Below are 26,352 nucleotides of genomic sequence, written 5' to 3' on the forward strand. Positions count from 1 at the left end.
ACGAGTACGTGTTGCTCGTCTAACCTTTCGTGTTTCAGGACTATTGCTAAAGGACTTTCTCAATAGATCCAGGTATTCCTGATATCTCTAATTAATTGACATGTCGTAGATTCAGTTTACATATGCATGCTCCTTTTGTTCTATCTAGCTTCTGCACTATTTGTATAAGAGCATGACTTGTATGTAATTAATTGGTAAATTAATTATTAAAAACTATCACCTTCGTTTTCTTAAAAGTGTTCAGTTATATCATATTTAACGTTTTTAATGAACTGTTCAGTTTGTGTTTTAAGGATACGATTTGTCAATTATACCTTTTGTCAATTATTGTTATCTTTTTCAATATATTTTTTTATATATATTTGAAAAACTATTTTTTTTTTAAAAAGAAAGTTTGTTCCTTTTTTTACGATAGGAAAGTTTGTTGCTTCCTTGTTATATTCAGATTTAAACCGAATTTGTTACCTATAATAATGATTCATTGAAGATTTAAATAAAATGAGTACTAGGTGAAAAAAATAGGAATTTATCGGTGAATTAAGATGAGGGTAGAATAGGGAGAAGTTATTATACATAAGTGTAATCCTTATGCATGGTACATAAGTCAATAACATCCATTAGATTGAGCATCCACATGTAATAATCCTAGCCAATCTCAACTCACACACTCACACCTAATCTCACACCCCCCAAATTTCTCACGTACCCCCCAAATTACTCGCGCACCCCCAAATTTCTCGTGCACCCCCCCAAATTTCTCATGCACCCCCAATTTCTCGCGCACCCCCAAATTTCTAGCGCACCCCCCAAAATTTTTCACGCACCCCAGATGACTTGTGCGCCCAATTTTTTTTTAACCCCCCATATTTCAAGCCTAAACCATTTTGCTGTGGGAATGGTTTCAAAAATATACACTCCAAAACCATTAAGTGCATAAGATGGTTTTGAAGTACAACCTATAATTAGAATCATAATTGTTTTTTTTTTGTACAATTATAATCATTATTTAAAACCAGTTAAATGGTTTCAGATAGTTATACACTAAAACCATTTGTATTGTAAAATGGTTTTATGTATGTTTTTATGGTTTCAAAAATTCTGGAAACCATTATGCTGGTTAAATGGTTTCAGATAGTTATACACTGAAACCATTTGTATTGTAAAATGGTTTTATGTGTGTTTTTATGGTTTTAAAAATTCTGGAAACCATTATGTTGGTTAAATGGTTTCAGATAGTTATACACTGAAACCATTTGTATTGTAAAATGGTTTTATGTGTGTTTATATGGTTTTAAAAATTCTTGAAACCATTATGTTGGTTAAATGATTTCAAATCACAATTATTGTTTGTATTCTAATTATAGGGTTGTACTCTAAAACCATCTTATACACTTAATGGTTTTGGAGTGCATATCTCTGAAACCATTCCCACAACAAAATGGTTTAGGCTAGAAATGTGGAGGGGACCAAAAAAATAAAATTGGGTGGCAAAAGTCATATTGGGGGTGTGCGAGAAATTTTGGGGGTGCATGAGAAATTTGGGGGTGCATGAGAAATTTGGGGGTGCACAAGTAATTTGGGGGGTGCATGAGAAATTTGGGGGTGTGCTAGTAATTTGGGGGGTGCACAAGTAATTTGGGGGGTGCACTAAGTAACTTATGCATGGTGCATAAGGATAGCTTATGTATAATAACCAATCCCGGTAGAATAGGAAGATAAGTGCAAAAATCCACTTTCTTAATTTGGTGTTATATATCCTTCTAGGAAAATTCTAATATGGACCACTTCATCAAGTGATCCATGGTGGACCAGTCGTGAATAACATTATAACGAATACGAATTTTACAAAATCCACGGTTGGATTGAAAGTTTATATCATATAGATCATCCATAAAAAAATTTAGAAAAATTGAAAATCATTTGATATGTTATTGAGACACATCAAGATTAACGGTTTATTAAATAACGTAAATCTTGATGGGTCTCAATAACATATCAAATGATTTTCAAAAAACTTTAAAAAATTTATGGATGATCTATGCGATATAAACTTTCAATCCAACAATGAATTTTGTAAAATTCATATTCCGTAGATCACTTGTCCACTGTGGACCACTTGTGAAAGTGGTCTACCATAGCATTAGCATTCATTCTAACGGGACACTTTTAAGAAAACGAAGGGAGTATCTTATAATTCTTCAGTGTGTATATAAATACCGTTAATTTTTGATACGTCTCAATAATACATTAAACGATTTTAAATTTTTGTAAAATCTAATATAGATGATCTATATGTTATAACTTTCAATCCAATGATAAATTTTATAAAATTTGTATTCGTTAAAGCATTATTGAAAAAATGCTAACAACACTCACATCTCCCATAAAAAAAAACACTCACATCTGTATTGATTACGCGTGTCCTTCACTTTAAAAATAAATCTCACATAAAATAGTGAGACCCACGTGAATTTTATTCGAGTAAAGTGGATGTTAGAGAGCATTGAAAAGTGAGTGTCACTAGTATTTATCATATTTACAATGATATAATTTTGTAATCTCTATTTTGTCCTTGTTGTCAAAGATATATATTTTTTATTGGTAAATATTAATTAATTAGTGTATTACATTTTTCTTTAACACAATTTGAGCAGCGGACCTTCTAGTTAGAACTTCTTCAACATTGTCGATCAACTCATCAACAATCTCCATAAGTGTGTTACAATGATAAGTACTTAAATATCACCTAAAACTCTAATAACAATGAATGATATCAGACTAGTTAGTACAAAAATACTTTTATAGTAGAAGTTCTTAAGTCAGTTCGCCTGCCACCTCGACTTAAGAAACGACGCAGTGGCAATTCCATAAATATTTTAAACTTTGTTAGGTTTGGTGCATTTAAAACCGACTTAACATAGATTAAATTAAAAAATATATAAGGAGGGGAGTGCTATTGGAGTTTCGTTGGTTAAGAGGATTTGCCGTCTCCTTCATTTGGTTGGGAGGTGATATTGCAACATTTTTATCGGAAGAGTAATCAGTGTGCGGAAGCATTACCTACTATGGGGTGTTTGTTGGATAAAGCAACCCAGTTCTTCGATGTCTGTCCTTTATAGATAAGTCATGTTTTGAGTGCTTATATGTTGAGAATTTTTATCGTTCACTTAATTTCGGTGTCATTTTTTCTTCCGGAGCTTAGACCATCTCCAATGGTGTAGTACCTATTAGGTACTCATGGTACTTATTAGATACTATCATTGGAGCACAACACATTTTAGTACCTAATAGGTACCACTTCTAATATAAGAACACTCTCTCTCTTCTTTTTATGGGATCCACTTTATTTAATATATTCAAAAAAATTTAATTTGGCAATATTATTTTAAATTAAATTTCAAATTTTAATGATGTGGAGTTATTGATGGGACCCATTTTAAAACTTTTTATGAAATGCTCCATTGGAGGGGTTGAGTACCTATTATTAAAAAAATAATAAATTAATGATGTGTCTATGTAGGACCATTTAAGTACTCAAAAATGGAGTGCTCCATTGTGGATGCTCTTAGAACCCTCTTTATAATAATAAAAAAAACTCCTTAAGTTGTTGTGTAATTGACTTAAAAAACTTACCTAAGAATTTGTAAAAAAAAATAAAAACCTATGTAAGAAATTTTATATACTTCTCACATATCACAATATATGTCCAAACCCAATACCCAATACCCTTGATGTGAAAATTGAATATATTATTATATTTCAAGTTATTATGAATAATGTATGGTTACTAATGTGTTTATATAGACTATTCTAACTAATGGATTCATGGCCGAATATATATTACTGATAAAGATTGCTCCTAATAATAAAATATTTACTATTTATTTACAACATTATTTACAATATGTTAAGAAGTCTCACATCGAATGCGAGATGATCTGTATATGTGTTTATAAAGTAGAGACAATCTTCACCTTACGAGCCGATTGAGTTAGACTTAGACCCAACACTCATTTTTAAGATGATATCAGAGTCTGGACGTGAGCGAATATGTTAAGAAATTCCACATCAATTGCGAGATGAGAGTTAGGCCTAAAACTCATTTCTAAGATATAAAATCAAATAATTTTGTTAAAAAAGTAGTGCTTACAAGGGAATAATCTCTCTTTCTTTTGTTTTTTTTTTTTGAAAATGCTAAACAGTGCCCCCGAGTACTGTTTAAGGAACCAAATATAGTAATATCATATTGAAATTTGTGCAGTCAACGCCTCGAAAGTCTAAAAAAATATTATTTTGAATTTTAAAATTTCCTTTTTTAGTTTCCTTAACCGGTGACCCGGGGCACCGGTTAGCATGACCCTTTTTTTTTTCTTCCCTTTTTTCTCTCATGTAAAAAAAAAAAACAAAGACTTAAAATATGTAAAAAAAAACAACGACTTAAAAGAATTTTGTTCAACAAAACACACACGTGACACGCATTCTCTTTTTCATTGCAACTGCAGCCCCTTCACTACCCTTCTTCACTGCAAATTTGAAACCCTAACTTTCTGGAAGGTATCATTTTCCTTTTGATTGCAAACACTACTCATTCATATGTATGTCATCTGCAAACCCTAACTTTTTATTTTCTTTGTTGTGAGATTTCAATTTCTGTTTATCGTTGCTATTTCTGTTTTTTTTTTCTTTTTAATTATTATTATTATTATAGTTGTTGCGTAGTGACGAGAGAGTTGTGAATGTTTTTAATTTGGTGGAATATTTTTTTTTTTTTATCAAAATCCAAAAATTAATTACAGAGTATACAAGCTCTTAGGTTTTTCCTCATCTTAATTTGTTTGGAAGCCTTGAATTTGTGCTATCAACCTACTTACTGAGAAAGCTAAGCTTGTGCTCTCTGAATATTTCATCAGAACAATCAATTATAAGCTTAAGCACGCTGGTTATATATTCTAACCTTACATATTCTTTTTAATTAAGTGGTACGGAGTAGAGATAGAGGATATGATAAGTGACTACTTAGGATTGTCTTGAAAATAGGAAATAAATTTGACCCTAACCGCGACTTGCCGGTAGAACCAAAGTAATCAAGCAAAGTGAAAACTTGACCCTAACCGTGACCTGTCGGTAGAACCAACACTATAAAGTTCTTGACCCTTAACCCAAGAACAACGGAAAAATTCTCACAGTAGGAAACTCTCAAATTTGATTAAACTTCAAATTGTGATTTGAGAAGCACATGAGATCCCTATATAATAGTCTAACTTTGACATACTAGAATTTATTCCCCACTACCATGCATTTATCATATGCATTAGAAAATAAGCACTAACATGTTTATAAATTCCCACTAGCCACTATAATGACTTAGAACACTACTAGGAAGCTTGATTATTTTTAAATTAGACTTGTTAATATGGGCTTTGATGCACAAAAGCTTGATTACTTTTGAGATTGTTATTCGATGTTTCGACATTGTTAAGCACTTAATTTTCTCAATTTTTTTTTGGCAAATTTACATTGAAATTTGATGTTTTAACTTATTTCGATAAAGATTTGGTAGTTTATCTTTTTTACACGTTATTTATGATTTATTTTGGGATAATATCTATTTATGATTGAAAGGGCACATGGAAAGAAAACCATATATGATTTATTTAAAGGTTTAAATTCATATATAATTATACAGTAACATTATTACATACTTATTTATTAGTGTAGTAAAAGCTAAACGGCGCTGGTTAAGTATGGAGGAGCCTCTTGACGAGGCGGAGAACACACCATTCAAGCTTCAACTAGGAGGTGAGGTGTCTATCAAGGAACTGTTGAGGCCCAGTGATACGTTTGTGGAGCAACATTGGGGCATGGGTGGAATTGGAAATAAAAGTAGTGAAAACTATGAGGTCAATTTCTACCTTATGTCCTTGCTTTATCTTCTTCCCTTGCTTTGCTTTTCTCGTTTGTTTTTGGACACAACTAATTAACCTATCATATTCTACACTGTCAAATATACTTGTCAAATATACTAGTATGTACATAAATATATATCATATCTTGAACTCTACTTTGTGTCACTTTCTGCTTTTCTTCCTTGTTTCATAGAATAAGAACTTTTGCATATACCTTTTCAATGTTTTCTTTGATTTTTTCTTAAATGTAAAGACGGGTGATTGTGAGATAGTTTAATTTTCAACGAATCTCCCAAATCTCTTAAGTATATGATATATGCTCCCCCATAATTAGGTATAAGCTTGAAATTTTGGATCCATAAGAGTATCAACTGACTTAACATTCAATAAACATGTTTTTTTTCAAGAATATTCATTGCATATAATATTTATCATGAGTTATGAAGTACATGTAACTATGTAACACTACAAAAAAAAGTTTTTATTTGTGAAGATTGTCCACGGCAGTCTCTAGAAAGGATAAACATTATAAATGGGACAACATAGAAAGAAGTAGAAATTATTCATGAATCTGTTAGTCTTGTGAACACCAGAAGTAGAAATTATAGTGTTTACTGTTTAGGGAATTTTTTTTATTGTACTAATTTATGTTTTTTTTTTTTTTTAACTTCAAAGGGGTGGGCTGTTGATATAAATGAATATGCTTGTGAAAGTTTGAAGCTAAATCACCCTGAAACACAGGTATGTTTTTGTTGCTATCTTATAGTTTATGCTTGTCATTTTAACTTTGTTGTTAATATGCATGTATTGCTTCCCAATCTGTGAAATTCAGGTGAGAAATGAGTCTGCACAAAACTTTTTAAGTCTAATAAAAGAGTGGGCAAAACTTTGCGAGGAGTTTGTATTTAAACCGCCAGAAAGTGCAGAATCTGATGAAGAAGCTGATGATGAAGAGTCAGAAAATCAGTCTGTCTTTGAGGAGTTTTAGGTGGAAAGGTTTATTTCTGTTTGCTATGGCGATCCCAATGAAGCAAAGACACCAGGACTGTACTTTAAAGTATGTTTGCTTCAAACTTGCACAATAACTTGATTGGTTTACGTAATGAAATCCATTATTAGGACTAGCTTCAATCTAGGCTGTTCCAGCCTCAGTGGAATTGCCTATATTGTTGTTGCACAAACATATAGCTAGTAGCCTACCATATCTTTAGGTTATTGCTTAAAATATGCATAGATACTTCTTGCACAAAGTTTATATATAAGAACACAACTTCTCTTTTAACTTTATTTTGTGTAATGATTTTTTCTTAGTTTTTGGTCATTATGTTTGCTTCAAACTTGCACAATAACTTGATTGGTTTACGTAATGAAATCCATTATTAGGACTAGCTTCAATCTAGGCTGTTCCAGCCTCAGTGGAATTGCCTATATTGTTGTTGCACAAACATATAGCTAGTAGCCTACCATATCTTTAGGTTATTGCTTAAAATATGCATAGATACTTCTTGCACAAAGTTTATATATAAGAACACAACTTCTCTTTTAACTTTATTTTGTGTAATGATTTTTTCTTAGTTTTTGGTCATTATTTTATGTTTTCAATTTATAACCATTCAGGTGCAATGGAAGAGCTATGGTTCTAGTTATGATACATGGGAGCCAATAGAGGGAGTAAGGTATACTCCAGTTATCAAAATATTGACTATTGTCTTACTCACCTTTGCTTCGCTAAAGTTTTCTTTTACTTAATTCTTATAGCTAAATCTATGCAAGATTTAGGTAAATTGAGGGGTGACATTTAACATGGGAAAGTACTAAACTTTCCCACCATGGACAAGTTGCTTTTTAGCCATCAGATTAAATATAGTACACAGTTTTACTATACACTCTCAACACTTGATTGTTTTCTAACCCACCACCCTCCCCAATCCATCTCCCTCTTTTCCTAATCACCACTGGCAAAATCAAGACTTGCTGAACGAAATCAACAAGAAAACCAAACTCCAATATCATCTATCACTAATATTCCAAAATCTTCGTGCAATAAAATATCGTAAAAATAAAAAATAATAATCATAGCTAATTTTAGCTTGGTTTATTTCAAAACAAGATGTTAATCACTCAATTTGAATCCCCAATCCAAAGTCAAATCCCCTCAATTTTTCAGTAATTCTTTTCACCTCTTCTCTTTTGTGTTTTATGATAAATCTTTAAACTTTCGGATCCTTCTTTTCAACTGCAGTTACATGTTCCCGTTTTGGGGCTAAGTGAGAAAATTGAATTAAGGACAAAACAAAACATTTGAACATGAACAGGATATTTAAATTTGAGAAAGATTAGTTTGAGTTTGAACATAAACAGTATCATGGTGGTGGTGGGGCAAAGGAGGAGATGGTTGTAGATCTGAGTGTGATGGTAAAATATACTACTTTCCCATGTTAAATGCCACCAAATTGAGGTATCAAATTCATGAATTTGTTGTAATTCAAAGGATAAAAATTATAAATGAGACAACATAGATATGTTTTTGTTGAATCTGTTAGTCTTGTGAACACCAGAAGCAGAAATTATAGTGTTTACTATTTAGGGATTTTTTTTTATTGTACTGATTTATTTATTTATTTATTTATTTTTACTTTAAAGAGGTAGGCTGTTGATATAAATGAATATGCTTGTGAAAGTTTGAAGCTAAATCACCGTGAAACACATGTATGTTTTTGTTGCTATCTTATAGTTGATGCTTGTCATTTTAACTTTGTTGTTAATATGCATGTATTGCTTCCCAATATGTGAAATTCAGGTGAGAAATGAGACTGCAGAAAACTTTTTAAGTCTAATAAAAGAGTGTGCAAAGCTTTGCGAGGAGTTTGTATTTAAACCGCCAGAAAGTGAAAAATCTGATGAAGAAGCTGATGATGAAGAGCCAGAAAATCAGTCCGACTCTGAGGAGTTTGAGGGTTGTGATTAGCTGCATTTTTACATTTATGCCTTATTGTAATGAGTCAAACAAGTATATAGAAATTATAATTTGTACATTTTTTTAAAAGATGACACATTAACAATGGTGGCTTTTATGAGGGAAATAGATTTTACTTCACAGTTGAATGTTGAGTACCATATCCAACAAAACTCGAGTATCTAAGTGTGTGAAGTTATCGTAAAAAAAAAAAAAGTGTGTGAAGTTATGGTTTGAGCGCCAAAGTTTGGTGCCTGTTTGCCGGAGTGGTAATTTATGTTCAATTTAAAAAGGAAGACGAAGACAGCTGAAAAAGGAATTAGGACAAGCCATCCTCACCTAACGTTAGAAACATTTATTAATTGCAGTTTCTTAGATGCTTTTGATTTTTTAAGTTAAAATTCATAGATTTTTTCAAAAAAAGTTCAAAGATGGCCAACCTCTCTAATGTGATAGAATTGGGTAAGAGTAGTGAAGAGAAGAAAGAAGCACAAGAATTAGAAGATGACGAAAGTTTCTCATATGCTATGCCACTTTGCAACTTTAGTGTGTTCCCAATGGCACTTCAATCTACAGCTGAGCTTGGCATTTTCGATGTATTGCAAAAAGCCGGTAAAGGTGCTCAATTGTCGGCCGAAGAGATTACGGCCCGTCTTTCATGTAACAATCCGGATGCTCCTAAAATGTTGGATCGCATTCTTTCTCTTCTTGCCTCACATGATGTGTTGAAGTGTTTGGTGTTTCAAGATCAACAAAAACTTGAATCCTTTCATAGACTTTATAGTATGGCTCCTGTTGCTAAATCTTTGCTCCTAATTCTGATGGTGTTTCATCAGGACCATTGTTGTCTTTCTTGCAAGATAAGGTTTTATTAGCTAGCTGGTAAGTTCATCTCCTCTCATAATCCTGAAAGATATTAATTAGTTAAGACGAAAGGATCTTCAAGGTCTTCAAAAAGGAGAATAATCATTGCTACAAGGTTGATGTTACAAAGAAGAAACCTAAAGGAAGAATTAAGGAAGTATCATTGCCTCCGACTCTAGTATGGCGAGAAAAGACCAAACAATCCAAGTTTGGGGTTGAGATGTCACACCCGACCATTGATCCATGTGAAGAGAAATTACTACCACTTAAGGTACAAGATGGCGATGATAACTATAAACCATGATCCCAAATTCAAGGAAACTTCACTATGGATGAAAAGGTGGGGAAAGTATCGCAAGGTCGCAATAAAGTCCAAGTTTGGGGGTAAAGAAGTCACAACTTAAAGATCCAAAGAAAAAGAAAAAACCAAAGAAAAAGAAGGTTCTCAACGAGGAAATTCAACTGGTAAAAACCAAGTGGATTTGGATTCCAAAGAAGGTTGACAAGGTTGAGGACGAGAACATCAATAAGGTAATAACAAGTGCTAAGTATCCTCCATAACAGGATACATGGTTCTCGTCAAGCTCGCGACGTTAAACACGCACTTATATGGAGGCAACCCAATATATGTTTTTATCGCTTTCCTTTATCGTTTTCAAATATTTTCATAAGTATTAGGGTACATTATGCCACGATGAGAGCACGATTGTGAAAAAAATAACCGTTACAGGTCCAACCTTTCTTCTCAATCGGGCAAACTATAACGAGACTTCACACGTGATCAATCAAATTGAGGTTAGTTCTTTTTTCGACAATGTGGTTTGTTCATTGGCCAACAAAAATTTGACCTATCTTTTAAACTGAATGAACTATAGTAAGACTTAACCGATTTTAAGTCGACTTGTGATTAGTTCATTTTTTGAAAATGATTCAACCTTTATTCTAGACTAGATAATATGAGCTATAGTAACCCTTAACTTATTATTCGTTAAAATGTAGTTAGTTCGCCTTTCAACGAAGATATGACCTTTCTTTTGAATTGGATAAATATAGTGAGACTTAACTCGTGATTAGTCAAACTATGGCCGGTTAGTTGAACTATGAATTACAATTAGACTTAACTCATGATAGTAGAGTCGTCGCTTGTTCATTTTCTGACAAAAGATCAACCTTTCTTTTTTAACAAATGAAATGAGATTTAACTTAGTCGAGTTCTGGTTTGTTCATTTTTCGACAAATGCTGACATTTCTTATGAATCAGATGAATTGTGGTGAAACTGAACTCTTGATCAATTGAACTATGGTTAGTCATTTTTCGACAAAAGTCAACATTTCTTCTAGATCAAATAAACTATAGTGCAAATCATGATAAACCGAACTATGGTTAGTTCATTCTCTAGATTTCTTCCGATTCAGATGACCAATTGTGTGACTTAAATCTTAATTTGTTTAATTGTTGTTAGTTCATTTTCTAACAAAGGTTCAACCTTTCTACTGGATTATATGAAGTTCAACGAGGTCTATGTCGTAATGTGTATAGTTCATTGGATGACAAAAGTCCGACCTTTCTTCTACATTGGATGTACTACAATGAGACGTAACTCATGATCGGTCAAGTTGTGATTACTTAATGATACTTAGACTATTATTATTATTAGTTTTGCTTATATCCTCATGACTTAGAAAAATAATGAATTTACCAATAATAAATTGGTCAAAGTGATAAAAATTTAGGTCTCTTGAACAGGTAATCATGGGTCAATTTCTAACTCTTGCATATGAAAATATTTGGTTGGAAGGTGAGATTAATCCATTTGGTATAAACCAATTAAACTATTAGTAAGTTTTAAGGGTAACCCATGGTTTAGTCCAAAAAAGAAAAAGAAAAAAGTAACCCATGGAGTCAAGAGTAAGGGCAAAATAGTCATAAAGACAACACACATATGTATGTGGACATAGCACAAGCGAACAATTCATTTTTCTTACTCAACACAAATCTGCCACCTTGAATGCGTGCATCATGCATGTGAGCCATTCTTAGTTGCAAACTTCTGGGTGTTCAAGCAAAACCTAGAGATTTAGAATAAGATGGTAAGAGCAAGGATGGAGTTTATAAAATTCAATAACAAGGTTCCAAGAATTTAATTGATTGAGGAAGAATTACTACTTCATGGTGAGTTCCTTTAGGATTAGAACCCATTTCTTTTAAGTTTAAGAATCCTTTCCCTTAGCATAAGAATTAATTGCATGTGCTGATAATACTAGGAATTAAGAAATTTAAGTTCTAACTTTTGGGTTATGAAAAGAGGGTTTATGGTAATTAGTGATTCACCATTAGTGAAATTAGTGAATAAAACCATGAAATTAGAGTTAATTAATTAGTTAGAAATACTTTCCCCATAATTATAATATGATACCTTATTGATTTTATGTTTCTAATGTGTTTGGTGTGTTAAAGAATGCAAGCTTTTGAAAGAAAATGGAAGTTAAAACATGTTTTTCCAGATCTGATTTTTTATTGCAGCGCACAGACTTTGAACCGGAGCAAAAGGTCATTCACGGGTCAAAAGACAATGCTGGAACAAGAGTTTTAAAGGCTGTTTTATTATGAACCAGCTTAAGGTGAAAATGTACCGGAGTATGAAATAAGGAAAATGCTAAACAGTGCCCCGGGCACTCTTTAAGCATTTTAAATAGTAAGTTTTTGTTAAAATTTTATGGAAATGTGTGAAGTCAACGCCTCGAAAATTGAAATGTTCCATTTTTTGAGGAAATTATTTCTTTAAATAGAATGCTTAAAGAGTGCCCGGAGGCACTGTTTAGCAAGATCCATAAAATAATTATTTTTAAATTTTCTCAACGCATTAAACACCTTAGAAAATGATAATTGAACCCCGAATCGACATTGCTTAAGAAAAAAATTTTTAAATGGGTTTGGGACATTGGTAGCTAGATTAAGCAGGGTATTTTGTAAATGGGTTTGGGACATTAATACTTGGTCATTGAGACGACACAACACGAGCTTCACATTATAGTCGATCGTGTTGGTTGGATTTCTATTATAGGAATCCACATGGTAATTTAATTAATATGTGAGGTAATTTCCACGTCCAATTATTATTCTTACAATTGGCCGGACAGTACACACCGGCGTCAGAGACTACTCACCTCAGGTTGTCCGGGTAATAAAACGAACCAAGAATTATAATTGTGTGATACATTTTATTACCTTGAATTGAATACTTGTAAAATAATACATACATGACTGATCAACCGGCAGGATAGCCCATTTAACCAGAAACATTTATTAATTGCAGTTTGATTAGGGTGTTGTGGATTTCTCAAGTTCAAAGATTTTGTCAAAAAAAAAAAAAGTTCAAAGATGGCCAGCCACTCTAATGCGATAGAATTGGGCAAGAGTAGTGAAGAGAAAAAAGAAGCACAAGAATTAGAAGATGAAGAAAGTTTCTCATATGCTATACAACTTTGCAACTCTAGTGTGTTCCCAATGGCACTTCAATCTGCAGCTGAGCTTGGCATTTTCGATGTGTTGCAAGAAGCCGGTAAAGGAGCTCAATTGTCGGCCGAAGAGATTGCAGCCCGTCTTTCATGTAACAATCTGGATGCTCCCAAAATGTTGGATCGCATACTTGCTCTTCTTGCCTCACATGATGTGTTGAAGTGTTTGGTCATTCAAGATCAACAAAAGCTTGGATCCTTTCATAGACTTTATAGTATGGCTCCTGTTGCTAAATTCTTTGCTCCTAATTCTGATGGTGTTTCATTAGGACCATTGATGTCTTTGAATCAAGACAAGGTTTTCCTAGCTAGCTGGTAAGTTCATCTCATCTCAGAACCCTTAAAATATTAGTCATTGACGATCAACTTAACAGAGATGAAATAAAATCTATTTCAAAAACTCAGTCCTTAAACTATGAAATTAAATCAATTTATTTCATAAGCATGATGAAAACCAACCAATTTGTTAATAAACATTCAACTTTAGGTCCGAACTTAATAATGCAATACGAGAAGGGGGTGTTCCATTCGTCAGGGTTCATGGCACACATGCCTCTGGATATGCAAGCTTGGACTCAAGGTTCAACCATGTTTTCAATAAAGCAATGATCAATCATACCAGTATAGTTATGAAGAAGGTGCTTGAGTCTTATAAAGGTTTTGATGACATAAAAAGGCTTGTTGATGTTGGAGGTGGTCTTGGGGTCAACATTAAATTGATCACAACTAAATATCCTCAAATAGAGGGTATCAATTTCGACTTACCTCATGTCATTCAACGTGCCCCTTCATATCCTGGTATGCCTTTTTAAATTTTTTGTTTACTCTAGTATGACCTTTTAAATGTTCTTTATCATCTTCAAGGATTTTTTATTATATATAAAAAAGAATTATTTAATACTCACAAAGATAAAGTGATATTTTAATTCACTTTATGTTAACAAATATTTAAATTCACTTAAAAACTCTGAAGTATGGATACTCCTAAAATGATGAAGTATGGGTATGTACCAGATTGGGTACATGTATGGTACACACCGATATGTACACCAAAAACGTATCTGCGGTCATGGCAAAAAAAAAAAAAAAACGTATCAGCGGTCTAAAAATCTCTTAAAATGTTTTGATTTCTTTGTTATATTTCAGTTAACTCCCTCATTTTTTATGAAAATAGTGGAGACATGGACAAAAAAAAGTAAATTTCCAAAGTATGTAGTTAGTTTTTATTTTTGACAATAAGCATGACGTTTGTTAATACTTAATATAGTTAGTTAGTAATTAGGAGGATTAGTTAGTAGTTTGTTGATGCCTATATATAAGCTTTGATGTAATCTTTTACTTTCACTTTTCTCGTTTGTAATATTTTTCATTCATCAGCATTATACACTTTTGAGCTATTTTCTTTTCTTCTCCCATGGATGCCATGTTTCTTAACATAGTTATTCATCTATTTTTTTTTTTTTTTTTTTTTTTTTTTTCATATTCTATATTAACATAGTGGTACCTTAAATTTTCTAAAAAACTTGTTGATGTTGTCAGGAGTTGAACACGTTGGTGGAGATATGTTTGAAAGTGTGCCTAAAGGAGATGCTATCTTTATGAAGGTGAGCGAATATGGATATACATAAACATGATGAATTATTTTAAAAATGTTGAATTATATATATGATAAAATGAGACAGTCATTGAGAGTAGTACTCCTCAATATCCAAACATGGCCAGACTTATCATCAACCTATTTGGCTAAAATAATGTATTTTTTTATATGGTGATTGCTAGAATATAATATTAACTTTTTGATGTTTAAATAACATAATCTATATATATGTTGACTAAATTTAATAGTGCATGCTTCATGGTTGGAGTGATGAGCATTGCTTAAAGCTTTTGAAGAGTTGTTATGATGCTATCCCAAATGATGGGAAAGTGATTGTTTTAGAGGCACTTATTCCTATCGTGCCTGAGAATAGTCATGCTGCAAAGTATACTTCCCAATTGGATGTTCTGATGATGACTCAAAGCCGAGGAGGAAAAGAGCGAACTAAGCAAGAATTCATTGATTTGGCAACTAAAGTTGGATTTAGTGGCATCAGATTTGAATGTTTTGTTTCTAACTTCTGGGTTATGGAGTTCTTTAAGTAATTAAACATGTGTCACTTCTACTATATGGAATTGAAGTTCCCTATGCTATTGCTACGTTTTTTTTGGTGACTTCTTGTTTGTACTACTATACTACAATAATATTTCATGTGTGTTGTACTAGCTTATATGTAACTCATAATCCTTGTTATAAAAAATGCTAAATAGTGCCCCCGGGCACTAGTTAAGGATATAAATATGGAAATTTCATCTCGTAAATTGTGCATTTAATGTTTTAATATGTAAAAAGTTATTCCCTCTCATCATTAACTTTTTCATTTGTTTCTTTTTTTAGTATGCTTAACTAGTGCCCCGGGGGCACTGTTTAGCATGACCCAATTGTTATTAGTAAATAGCATATGAATTTGTCCCCGTGTGCTCAACTAGTAGGGACATCGCAAATATTATGCAGAAGTTGAAGTTCGAACCCCGGACATTCTACCACTTATTCACCTTTAAGCTAAAATTTCAAGCCACTAGGCTACTATCAAAAAAAAAAACATAAGTGGCGGAGCAAGACATTTTATCGAGTTTGGGCAAAATTTTAGTGTAACACAAAATCATAGTTTTGTCCTAAATTAATCCTTAAAAATTTCAATTTATCTCACTTTTGAACAAAAAATCTCAGTTTTGCACTAAATTAACCCCCTAAAAATCTCAATTGCGGCTAAACCTTTAAAAATATGAATAACACTAGGAGAACAAACAAGCTCTTCTTTTACATAAAAACATGAATTATAGAAACATAGTTGTTATAAGGAAAAGTTTACCACAATCCCAATTGTGGCTAAACCTTTACAAATATGAATAAACAATCGAATTATGTTCTATTTCTCAAATATATTGAAAACTAGGCGAAGTCTACCGTGAAATAGTAATGTAAGTCTTGCACCGTGCAAGACCCTTATTTGTCATTGGATCAATTAATTCCACAAAATCTAATCATACACTCTATGCACTGAATCTTGTCTTATCTATCTCATTGTCACTTTGCTAAGAATCTAGAACTCATCCTTCAGCACCACCGTCCATTGTAAGATTACATCAACCATATTGAACATCTCAAACAACTCTTCCATGAGCACCCAACCAACCTTTTCTCTCCGGAACCATAAAATGAATGTAAGAACGGATTTTGTCGCCCATAACAACTCGCAATTGGATCTAGAATTTGATGGGGGGTTTTGAGATAGATTCAAAGAACAAAAACCCTCAATCAATTATTATTATAAAAGTTCCATTAACGAGGAATCAAATTGAATATTTTTAGGGTTTTTTATCCAACAAATGCCACTGTTATTGCTTTAAATTCTCACGGTTTCATGGATGATACATAATTAAATTATAGCTAAAGTTGTTGTCTTTGATGGATAAATAAACCCCCTTAAAAAAATAGAAATGGATAAAGATTGAGAAGGAAACCAACTTCAATGGTGATTTTTAGTTTTCACGGAGGCAATTAAATAAATCCCCTTAAAAAAAAAATAGAAATGGATAAAGAATGAATGATGACCGTGTTTCGATGTTTTTTTAATGTTACTTGTGATTATGGAAGTTACCCATGTATTACAATGGTGTAGTTGTTGAGTGAGTGAGAGAGCTAATTTTGTACAAGTCCAAACAGAAGAGGAGGAAGATGAGACAAAAAAACACGGTGCAGATAGTCCACCATTAAATATAATAGAACCCTCAATCTAACCATTGAGAAAAAGTTGTGCACGTGAAACACTTAATTCACTTATTCACGGTAGACAAAGCCTGAAAACTATATAGACTTATGTAATTTTTACTACTATGGCCTCTTTTGTAAGTAAATATTCTCATTTGCACACTTATTAAGAATATACTTTTTTGTCTTGATTTTATGTAAAATTTCTACTACAATTCTTAAAAGGAGAATGTTAACTTGTGTCCTTAAAGCACATGTTAAGGAAGTAAAAATAGAAATTATTAAATGCTAATTTGTGCATTTTGACTTTTGAAGCATTAAATTTCTTGTATCATTAAATGTTAAATTTCTATTTTGTTATATCTAACATGTGCCCTAAGAAATATTCTTGTTGCTATAAATAAAGTGTGGTAGTAAAAATTACTAGGTTTGTTCTAATAGTGAGGGATTTGGGTAGTACGCATGAGGTCCTAGATTCGATTTTCATTGCCGACATCGTAAAAAAATAAATAAAGTGTGGTAGTGATATATTGCATGTCTATGAAAGTTCTATCTAGGCAAAGACTTGCTACTTAAGTGTGTCTATTGACTCACCTCTCTTTTCTTGGGAACTTTCTTGGTACACTATTCACAAACTCATATTTATTCTAGTATACGATACTATAGCTAGTCACATTGGTTGAAGAAATTATTGTCTTGTGAAACTCAAGATGGAGGGCTAATTGTTGGAAATTGCAAATATTAGAAGCCAATGACGGAGAGTACCATTTATATTGCAAAGACTTGCATGAGCCAATCACCTAGAAGGATAAACTCGAGGAGAAGTCTGACAAAGACTCGGAGACGGATAATAGTAAATAGTAGCTATGATTCAAAAGGAAATTGCTTAATATCACGAAAGTTCATTTCGTGAAAAAATGCGAACAACGTGAATTGGCTAACTCTGACGCATTTTTTCTTCACCTCTTCTTGTTTAACAAAAATAATTAAATAAAAAACAGAGGCCGTCAAATCAATTCACTCTATTGTCAAAAATTCTCAACATGGCTTCATCACCAATCACCATCTCATCTTTTGTTTCCTCCCATTTATCATTTACACCGTGCCTCCATCAAACTAGTGAGTGTTATGCAACAAATTGGTTCTGCAGAGCTTTTGTTAGAAATTAAATCAAGCATAAAACCCAGAAGATCATAGAAGCATGTTGTGTTATACTCTTAGTCATTAATCAAAGATTTGATTGGACCAAAAGCAAGAGGCAACGCCCACCTCTTTGCCTCCACCGTTTGCCTTTTGTTAGCTTAATAGGTAGTAGTAGTTAGTAAACTTAATTGTTAAGAATCCAAGCCTATAAATGGCATGTATGATCCATGGTTGTAACATATCAATTTTGCAAATCACAATAGTACTGAAGAAACAAACTCTCTCCATCTCTGTTTTTTTCTTTTTATTTCAAGATTCTTATATCTCACTGATATCAGCTTTTAATTTTAATTTTTCTGAAACAATGAGAACTTTGTAGTAATGAAGGGGAAGTATAGAGCAGTAGTGTTGAATGAGGATGATGGAAGAAGTTATGAAAAACGACCAATATACACATCAAGTGAAATGAAAAAGCAACATACGTGTGTTACTGTTATTTTCAATCTTCCGTGTTTATCGCAAAAGTAAGTATTTTGATTGGATACAGGCTCATCGTGAAATTTTCGTGATGCTTCCTTCGCTGAATATAGCATTACTCGATTCAAAAATACGTTGATCGAAACTTGTTCGAGCATGTATCAACTTACACCAATGTGCTTGAGTTTTGGACAAAGCTTAAGACCTACTCCCTCATGCCTTGTTTATAAGCAAAAGTCAAGAAAATTTTTTGGCCTTAAATATAAGCAAAAGTTACAAAAACCAAGTTTATTTAATGATATTCTTCCAAAATTACCCTCATTAATTGTTCTACTTTTAAAAATAATTATAGAGTTCCAATGCAAATTTAAGGTCATTTTAAGAAGGGTCATGCTAAACAGTGCCCCCGGGGCACTTGTTAAGCATACCTAAAAAAGAAATAAAAAATAAAATTTATATTGAAAAGACAACTTTTTGTACTTTTGAGGCATTGAATGCACGCATTTCGAGACAAAATTTCTATTTTAACATGCTTAACCAGTGCCCCGGGAGCACTGTTTAGCATTTTCCTAAAATAAAATAACACACAAGAAAATTTTAGCATGGAAAACCTATTCAATGTGAGTAAGGAAAAACTCATAGGCCTCATAAACTTACTATAATAATAATGAGAATATAAATCTTCACCCTTAGATCTTCCTAACTAACTATTACTAGGGATAAACCTGTGCGATGTACGGGTTTGATTAAAATATATAATTAAAATATTTTTATAAATAAAAAATAATAATTGCGATAACTATAATCACATATAGTTAAATAATAGATATTATTTTAAAATATGATTATATTTAATATTAGTATATGAGTAAAAAAAAAGTTGTTTAGAAATATTAGATTTTTTATTAAGTTTGAAAGGATGTATCATTTTTTATTTTATTAGTGTAATAATATAAAATTTTAGTTTTCTTTATATGAGTTGCAATTTTATAGTCAAATGTCACTTTGTTTTTTATTTTTGATGTATCCCTTATTTTATTATTTTCAATAAGAGTTGGAGGCATACCTAATTATACTTGTAGACAATATTGCTCATGAGAAATGTTAAAAAAAGTTTTGATTATAGAATATGATTCATATATGGTGGCTTTGACTATTTGTTCCACGTGTTCTCATTTTTTGAAAATTATGTATCAAATAGCATATTTTGCTTACTATGTTTTATGCAGTTTAAGGTTCCAAATAGCTTATCTACTTACTCATCTCTCGTTTTCTTGGAGTTTATTCTTACATATTCACTTGGTGAAATTTTATTCCAACTTTATTAGTCCCAATTTTTTAGTCTATTGTTTGGTTCACTTTTTTTTTTGCTTGGTCCTTTTGTTTTTGGTTTGTTTTTCTTTTTCTTGGTGAGGTTTGTGTCTCTTCAAAATTATTGTTAGTTTTTGTCCCTCTTATTTAATATTTTCTTGAACATTTATTTTCTTATTATATCACTACAAGAAAATATGGGATTAGCTACGACGGCATTTGTAGCTAATGCGTAGCTAATCTCTAGTAAAACAGAGTTAGCTACCGATTTGTTGTGAATTAGCTGTCATATAGGGCGTAGCATGGATTGGGCGGCAAATCACCTATCAACAAATTTCCTAGCTAATTTGCAACTAATATAAAGAATATCCTAGCTAGATCCCAATTAATACCTAGTTAAATAGTGTTCAAAAGTTTGTGTTTCCTAACTAAATCGCTAGGATATTGTCTCAACGATTTCGCAATAAATCTCTAGCTAAATATCCTAGCAATTTCGCAACAATATCCAAGCTTTTCAAAAATATTATAATTATAAAATGCTAATTATGAATCCATGCCCAAAATCCAAGCAAATTATAAATTATTTATCGTCTATTAAAAAAATCGAAATAAGCCTAATTAAATTAACATGATGTACAACTACAATACTAAATTTGATGCATAACAAAGTAACTAAACACATGCATATGCAGAACTTAAAAAACTCAATAAACTTATACAAGCAAAACATGTATCAAATTTGATGCATAAACAAAGTAATTAACTTTAAATTCAATCTAAACTATACATTTTTAAACCATGCCACATTTCATATGCATTAAATTGAGGCTATATGCATACTTTCTAACCATCGTATTTGCTTAAAACAAATTTGGTGTCTGCTTCAAATAACAAGTTAAATGGCTGCATGATAAACAAATTAAGTTCATTGGCTGCATTACAATTCACTAGACAAGTTAACAAGTAACAACAGAAAAGATATGCAGACGGAGAAAATTATCGATTTCAATATATCTCATGTCTTAATATACCACTATAATCCTAGAGGAAATATTCAATTTAAAATGCTGAAAAGCTTCCATCCAACAATTACAGTGGTTTTGATTCCTTAAATCAAATACAAAAGGAGAAACCAATGTTTTTGACATAAACATAAGAATGTACCTGTGATTGAGTAAACATTTGCCAGAAATTGTTGAAAGGCCAGTAAGATCAGGTTCCATATATTCAAAAATAAGGTACAAGCTACCAGAAAGCTTTGAAGTAATCATTCCTTCAAAGTAACAATTTTGTTAGTTTCAAGATCGCGAGCTCTACAAACACTATTGTAAGTTCCTTGACCAATCTGCAGTGTGATAAATAATAAAGACATGAATTAACTAGCAGTGGATTATAGAAGATGAAGAAAAAAAATGCATTGAAATGAGAACATTAGGCTTGCCTTGTCCAATTTATGAAAAGAGTCAGCTCTGCGAGGTATCAAATCAGCAATGGCTTCGGGGGCAACAGAAGTGAGCCAAGAAGGCCAACCAACAACAATAAGCGATCCTCTTTCCTCCTAACTCAAACATCTACTTCTCTTCATACCTTCTTCTTTTTCATCGTCATCTTTTTCTACTTATGATCCTCCCCTTTTCCTATTCCAGCATAGAGGTATGTCCTGCTACATAAATTTTAAACACAGATCAGATTATAACTCATATCAGATTCTAACATAAATTTCATAAAATAAGAATAACATGAACCTGCCAATACTGAGGGGTTTGCATAGAGGATCGGTTATAACTTTGTCCTACTACATAAATCTGTAGAACAAAAGGCAAAAATCAATTAGTTGTGCATATATAAATCTGCATAATAGACTGTACATTAAAATAATCACATAACACATGCAAATTTTACCAAGTTTTCAGCAATATATGGAAGTCGCAATTCAAGCAGCAACAAAATAATAGCTAGATCTGCTTTAATTTGGTGGTTTGACATCAAGATAATATTGTGTCCCTGCAGTAATTTTCTAAATCTTTAAATCAATAACCCTACATCTACAAAAATGCAAACACACACACACACACACACACACACACACACACATATATATATATATATATATATATATATATATATATATATATATATATATATATATATATATATATATATATATATTGTATAAGCATAGCACTGACTTGATGAGTGTGCCTGATCACCATTGCCTTAGGACCAATTGCTTGTAGTGTTTCCTCAAGAATGAGACACACCTGAATATTGTATAATTCAAGTTATAAGAGATGTCAAACAAGTCATACCGAGACATAATTTCAATAAGTTAATAAATATCTCACAAATAAGTTAAATAATGTAATTAAGACGATGTTAACTAAAAGAATTTGATAGAACTGTACAAAAGTAGTTATATCACGGGTCACAGTTTGGGGAACAAACCTCCTCCTGCAAGTGGGATTTAAACACTAAGTCTTTGAAAATGGAAGGATGACTAATATATTTTATGCCAAACTAAAAATCAACTACTTTTTCTTACTATAAACATGTTATGCAAATAACTTACGGATTAGAGATGGCCTCAACGGATATAACTTTCCTCGTATCATGAGATCCTCCACTTGATGGCAATGAAGTTTTTTCTTGCCTGCGTGACTGTTGTTGATTTTTTCTCTTTTGAATGACCTGTATCCCTTCATCTTCACTGTCATTATCGGCATAGTATTCATCAACCTCAGTCAATCCTCGACATTCTTTTTTGCTTTGGTCATTCTTGATACCTGAGAAATAACATGAATTTAAATTTAGATATAGATGAGTCAACAAATCAAGAAATGAAAGGATAAGCTTGACTCGCCCACTGTGCCAAAAGCATCAACCCTCCCATAGAAAGTGGCAGGAGTACTTTGACAACCACCATAACCTCCCATAATATAACCTCAGCTGAATAATGAGAATGAGTATGATTCTATCATAATTTAACTTCACTTAAGCATGATATCAAGCACATAGCACATTAACACAGAACACACAAATGATAAAATTAATGATCATGAACCGATGACAAAAATATCTAAAATATGCAAACCAGGGAACTAAGGATGTCTGTTCTTAACATATGAATATATGTACCTCAACTTGGAGTCTTGAGGTCTGAACAGTGAAATAGAAGAGAAAGAATAGGTTACCATTGTAAATACAAAATTGTACTGAAGCTAAATGAGAAAAGAATGAATTTCAAGTGCTTACCTTCCAAATATTAATGAGACTTAAGGATGGTTCTCTAGTTTATCTTGCATTAAACATTATTACTGCAAAAGGAAAAATATGAGGATTAGTGTTGGTAAAAACTACCTGCATTAAACATTATTACTGCAAAAGGAAAAATATTGCGTAGTTTAGTTGCTTATCAATTACTTGCTTTGTACGCTAATGTTCTAGTTTACTAACTAGCACCGTAGCACGCCAAGTTGAACGAAAATATTTGTGATTTCGCAAACCATTAACTTATGTTATTGATGACTTTCAAATTTATGTGAAATGTGAAGTTTATTTTTAACCTATAATTTCAGCTTCAAGCTCTTATTAGCTTTGAGAAGACTATTAAACACCTAGATGAGCATCATCTGGTGGACATAAGCTCAAAGGTGAGCATGAAGCTTGTTGCAAACCGCAATAGGCGTTGATATATAATTTTGTGTATTAAAGGCGCAGATCTGATATGCTTATATTAACCGTTAGGGAATCACAAATCAAAACAAGTGAGGAAGTTCAGAAGAGAGGCTAAAACAACAGTGGAGACTTCGTACATAGAATATAATCACCTAAAAAAGAAGAAAAAGTATAGTAGTATAAATATATTTTAGGGAAAGTGGGGCAAAGTGCTCAAACCTTGATGATAAGAGAACTGCCTAAAAACAAACAACATTAACTCCTATTGTTTACCTTGAATTGTGTCTGCCCAGCTATGCCTTTAACCACACACTAAGTGAGAAACTAACTAGTTCTAGCGCAGTACCCTGCTCAATGTGAAGCAGCAGCTATAACTCTTGGAAACCTCTTATACTAAGTTCACAAAAACATATTGTTCTCAAACACTTAACACACACAAGCTTCATCTCTTTCACTAAAGCCCTAAATCAAGCTTCTCAAACACTTAACACGCACAAGCTTCTCAAACATTGCATTTTATATTTATTCTAAATTACACATCAATGACATTTGAATATCTATATCACGAAACTAAATCGAGTGAATGCTACTGTTACTTATTGTCAGTCTTACATATCAAATGCAGTACACATAACAAAAGCCAACCAAGTTTATTAACATTCAAAGTCAACACCAAAATCCTATGATTCTATACACATATGCACATTTGTTTAACACAACACAACAAAATTATCAAAAGAAAAAATCTACAACAATAAATCAAGTGAATGTTACTGTCACACTGTCAGTGACATATAACAAAGGTACTACACATATCCATCAAGTTCATTAACATACAAAATTAACACCAAATTTCTATAATTCTATGTGCATAATGCACAAAATATTCAACTAAACAAAATTCAGCTAAACACAATATAAATTAAGTTCATAAACATTCAAATTAACACCAAATCAGTGTGATTCAATTTCACACAAAATAATTAACCTAGACACAGTTAATAAGCAACAATACCATACCTTAACAAAAATTTCTGGAACTTTATCACCAACTGCAAGCTGTTTCGGATCTCTTCCACCTATTATCACCAAAATCTCAAATCAAAAATCGCCAAAACACACACAAAATCAAATAGATAATTCGTGTACCTTCAGTAATTGACAAAATCAACTTGCATTTTCCGGAATTCGATGGAGTTGAATCGTTGAAGTGAAATGAGCAAATCGATTTGCGTTTCGGAAGTGAGCGATGGTGCGAACGAGAACGGTTCACAGTTTTGAAGAAGTGATGTTGCGAATCGATTATGAGGGAACGAGAATTCTCAACGGTGCGAATCGATTATGAACCATTATGAGGGAGCAGTTAGCGATTCAGTGTGGAATCGTGATGAACAAGAGTGAGTTAGGGATTTGGTGTTGATCGTGATGAACACGAAGGATTTTGAGTTCGGTTAGGGATTTTGAGTTCAGTGTTGGAGTATTAGGGATTTTGAGAGTTTCGTAAGAAGAGAGAGAGAGAAGTAACCAAATTGAACTAAGAGAGAGAAAATAAAAAATAAAAAAGCCAAAATATTAGTAATAACGTGTGGCTTGTGTAGTTTCGGTTAAAGAGTGGTGATTTTAATTGAGATTAACTACCAACTATTTTGGTAGCTAATATCCGGTAGCAAATTTTAAATTTTCTTGTAGTGTATTATATAAACTTGAATATTTGTTGTTGTCAATATATAAGTTTGGACGAAGATTTTATATATTTGAATTTAGGTTTAGTTATTTGGTTTAGTTATTTAGTTATAGGTTTAGTTATTTGGTTAAGATTTAACATGTGTCATCTTCTTATTTGCTTAAAAAAATGTCATCTTATTCTTATAAATATTCCACTATTTTATTTTCAGCCGTAACGTAAACATTCTTTTAGAATATGTACTTAATTTATCCAAAAAGTTATATTATTATGTAAATTAAATTAATAATTTTTGAATTATTGGTGAATTTTAGTTGTGTGTAAATATGTTTAAATATATGTGTGATTATATTTTCTAAATATATGTAAATATATTTTAACATCTACGGTTTTAATAATTTCTAAAATATATTTTGACAAATGAGCATCAACAATTTTTATTTAATAATTTTTGTCTTTTTTTAATTTAATTTAGAAAGTTTTTAGTACAATTCTAAGTGGGAGGAAAAAGTATTTAGCACAATTTCTAAACTAACATGTTTTTAGCACAATTCTTTTCATCGATTCATTTTATGGTTGTAAGAATAAGATGACATGCGTAGATTAAAATAGGACCGTCCATTAAAATTCATATATACTCATATTGAACCATCCAGATTTAGGCAAGTGTTATACGATAAATGCATGAAGATTATATATTTGGACAACCTCTAAGTCAAGTTGAATCAATATAATTGCTTGCATGTATTACAATTATAAGAACCGCATGACTTGAGTGTCAACTACAAAAAAAAAAAAAAAACTTATTTTAATTTCTACTTTGTTTTTGTTTCTATATTTCTCTTGATCGAGATCAAGTAGATCACCTACACATTGTAGACAATATAGTATTTAAAAATGAGACACATATTTATATTTTTAAATTATTTGGATTGTCCTCTTTTAATTGAATGCCTCCAACATCAATATACCGTCGATCTATATAAATTTTAAGGCACTTCAAAATCAG

At 32.0% G+C, this 26,352-nt stretch overlaps 3 protein-coding genes and 1 long non-coding RNA gene across 16 annotated transcripts; 3 read left to right on the plus strand and 1 right to left on the minus strand.

The window, feature by feature from the left end:
- The first annotated feature begins 4,489 nt into the window (after positions 1 to 4,489).
- LOC123924508 lies at positions 4,490 to 9,011 on the plus strand. 6 transcript variants are annotated; one of them, XR_006814743.1, is made up of 7 exons: positions 4,513 to 4,595; positions 5,714 to 5,900; positions 6,582 to 6,647; positions 6,739 to 6,963; positions 7,524 to 7,582; positions 8,550 to 8,615; positions 8,707 to 9,011. XR_006814743.1 is itself a non-coding variant. In XM_045977434.1 (6 exons), the coding sequence occupies exons 2-5, from the start codon at positions 5,745 to 5,747 to the stop codon at positions 7,570 to 7,572; spliced, it is 402 nt and encodes a 133-aa protein (XP_045833390.1). In that variant the 5' UTR covers positions 4,505 to 4,554; positions 5,714 to 5,744; the 3' UTR covers positions 7,573 to 7,582; positions 8,149 to 8,494. The 6 variants fall into 6 exon arrangements, 3 of the variants coding, with proteins under 3 accessions (XP_045833390.1, XP_045833388.1, XP_045833389.1); XR_006814742.1 differs by lacking the exon at positions 8,550 to 8,615 and having other exon boundaries at positions 4,490 to 4,554; XM_045977434.1 differs by lacking the exons at positions 8,550 to 8,615; positions 8,707 to 9,011 and adding an exon at positions 8,149 to 8,494 and having other exon boundaries at positions 4,505 to 4,554; positions 6,833 to 6,963.
- Positions 9,012 to 9,293: 282 nt separating this feature from the next.
- Positions 9,294 to 9,737, plus strand: LOC123922925 (caffeic acid 3-O-methyltransferase-like). The gene has a single exon (XM_045975582.1). The coding sequence runs from the start codon at positions 9,294 to 9,296 to the stop codon at positions 9,735 to 9,737; it is 444 nt and encodes a 147-aa protein (XP_045831538.1).
- A 1,914-nt stretch (positions 9,738 to 11,651) lies between these two features.
- LOC123924507 (caffeic acid 3-O-methyltransferase-like) lies at positions 11,652 to 15,603 on the plus strand. 8 transcript variants are annotated; one of them, XM_045977431.1, is made up of 6 exons: positions 11,652 to 11,899; positions 12,251 to 12,422; positions 13,044 to 13,560; positions 13,781 to 14,043; positions 14,785 to 14,849; positions 15,091 to 15,603. In XM_045977431.1, exons 3-6 carry the CDS (start codon positions 13,109 to 13,111, stop codon positions 15,385 to 15,387), a joined length of 1,077 nt encoding a protein of 358 aa, XP_045833387.1. In that variant the 5' UTR covers positions 11,652 to 11,899; positions 12,251 to 12,422; positions 13,044 to 13,108; the 3' UTR covers positions 15,388 to 15,603. The 8 variants fall into 8 exon arrangements, with proteins under 8 accessions (XP_045833387.1, XP_045833382.1, XP_045833385.1 ...); XM_045977426.1 differs by having other exon boundaries at positions 11,663 to 11,899; positions 12,232 to 12,422; positions 13,733 to 14,043; XM_045977429.1 differs by having other exon boundaries at positions 11,663 to 11,899; positions 12,232 to 12,348; positions 13,733 to 14,043.
- A 6,125-nt stretch (positions 15,604 to 21,728) lies between these two features.
- LOC123924510 lies at positions 21,729 to 22,243 on the minus strand. Its single transcript, XR_006814744.1, has 3 exons — positions 22,174 to 22,243; positions 21,887 to 21,988; positions 21,729 to 21,789 (listed from the first exon to the last, which is right to left on the minus strand). It is a non-coding gene; the product is annotated as an uncharacterized LOC123924510 (long non-coding RNA).
- Between the last annotated feature and the right edge of the window lie 4,109 nt (positions 22,244 to 26,352).

Source organism: Trifolium pratense, linkage group LG4, assembly GCF_020283565.1.
Source record: "Trifolium pratense cultivar HEN17-A07 linkage group LG4, ARS_RC_1.1, whole genome shotgun sequence".
NCBI classification, from domain to species: domain Eukaryota; kingdom Viridiplantae; phylum Streptophyta; class Magnoliopsida; order Fabales; family Fabaceae; genus Trifolium; species Trifolium pratense.

Bases quoted from the DNA above. Each gene is read 5' to 3' on its own strand.
- LOC123922925 (XM_045975582.1), top strand. From the start codon at position 9,294: ATGGCCAACCTCTCTAATGTGATAGAATTGGGTAAGAGTAGTGAAGAG.
- LOC123924508 (XM_045977434.1), top strand. From the start codon at position 5,745: ATGGAGGAGCCTCTTGACGAGGCGGAGAACACACCATTCAAGCTTCAA. The intron at 6,648-6,832 runs GTATGTTTTTGT...CAGAAAGTGCAG, and splicing joins TAAATCACCCTGAAACACAG to AATCTGATGAAGAAGCTGAT. The intron at 6,964-7,523 runs GTATGTTTGCTT...ATAACCATTCAG, and splicing joins CACCAGGACTGTACTTTAAA to GTGCAATGGAAGAGCTATGG.
- LOC123924507 (XM_045977426.1), top strand. From the start codon at position 13,109: ATGGCCAGCCACTCTAATGCGATAGAATTGGGCAAGAGTAGTGAAGAG. The intron at 14,044-14,784 runs GTATGCCTTTTT...TGATGTTGTCAG, and splicing joins ACGTGCCCCTTCATATCCTG to GAGTTGAACACGTTGGTGGA. The intron at 14,850-15,090 runs GTGAGCGAATAT...TAAATTTAATAG, and splicing joins GAGATGCTATCTTTATGAAG to TGCATGCTTCATGGTTGGAG.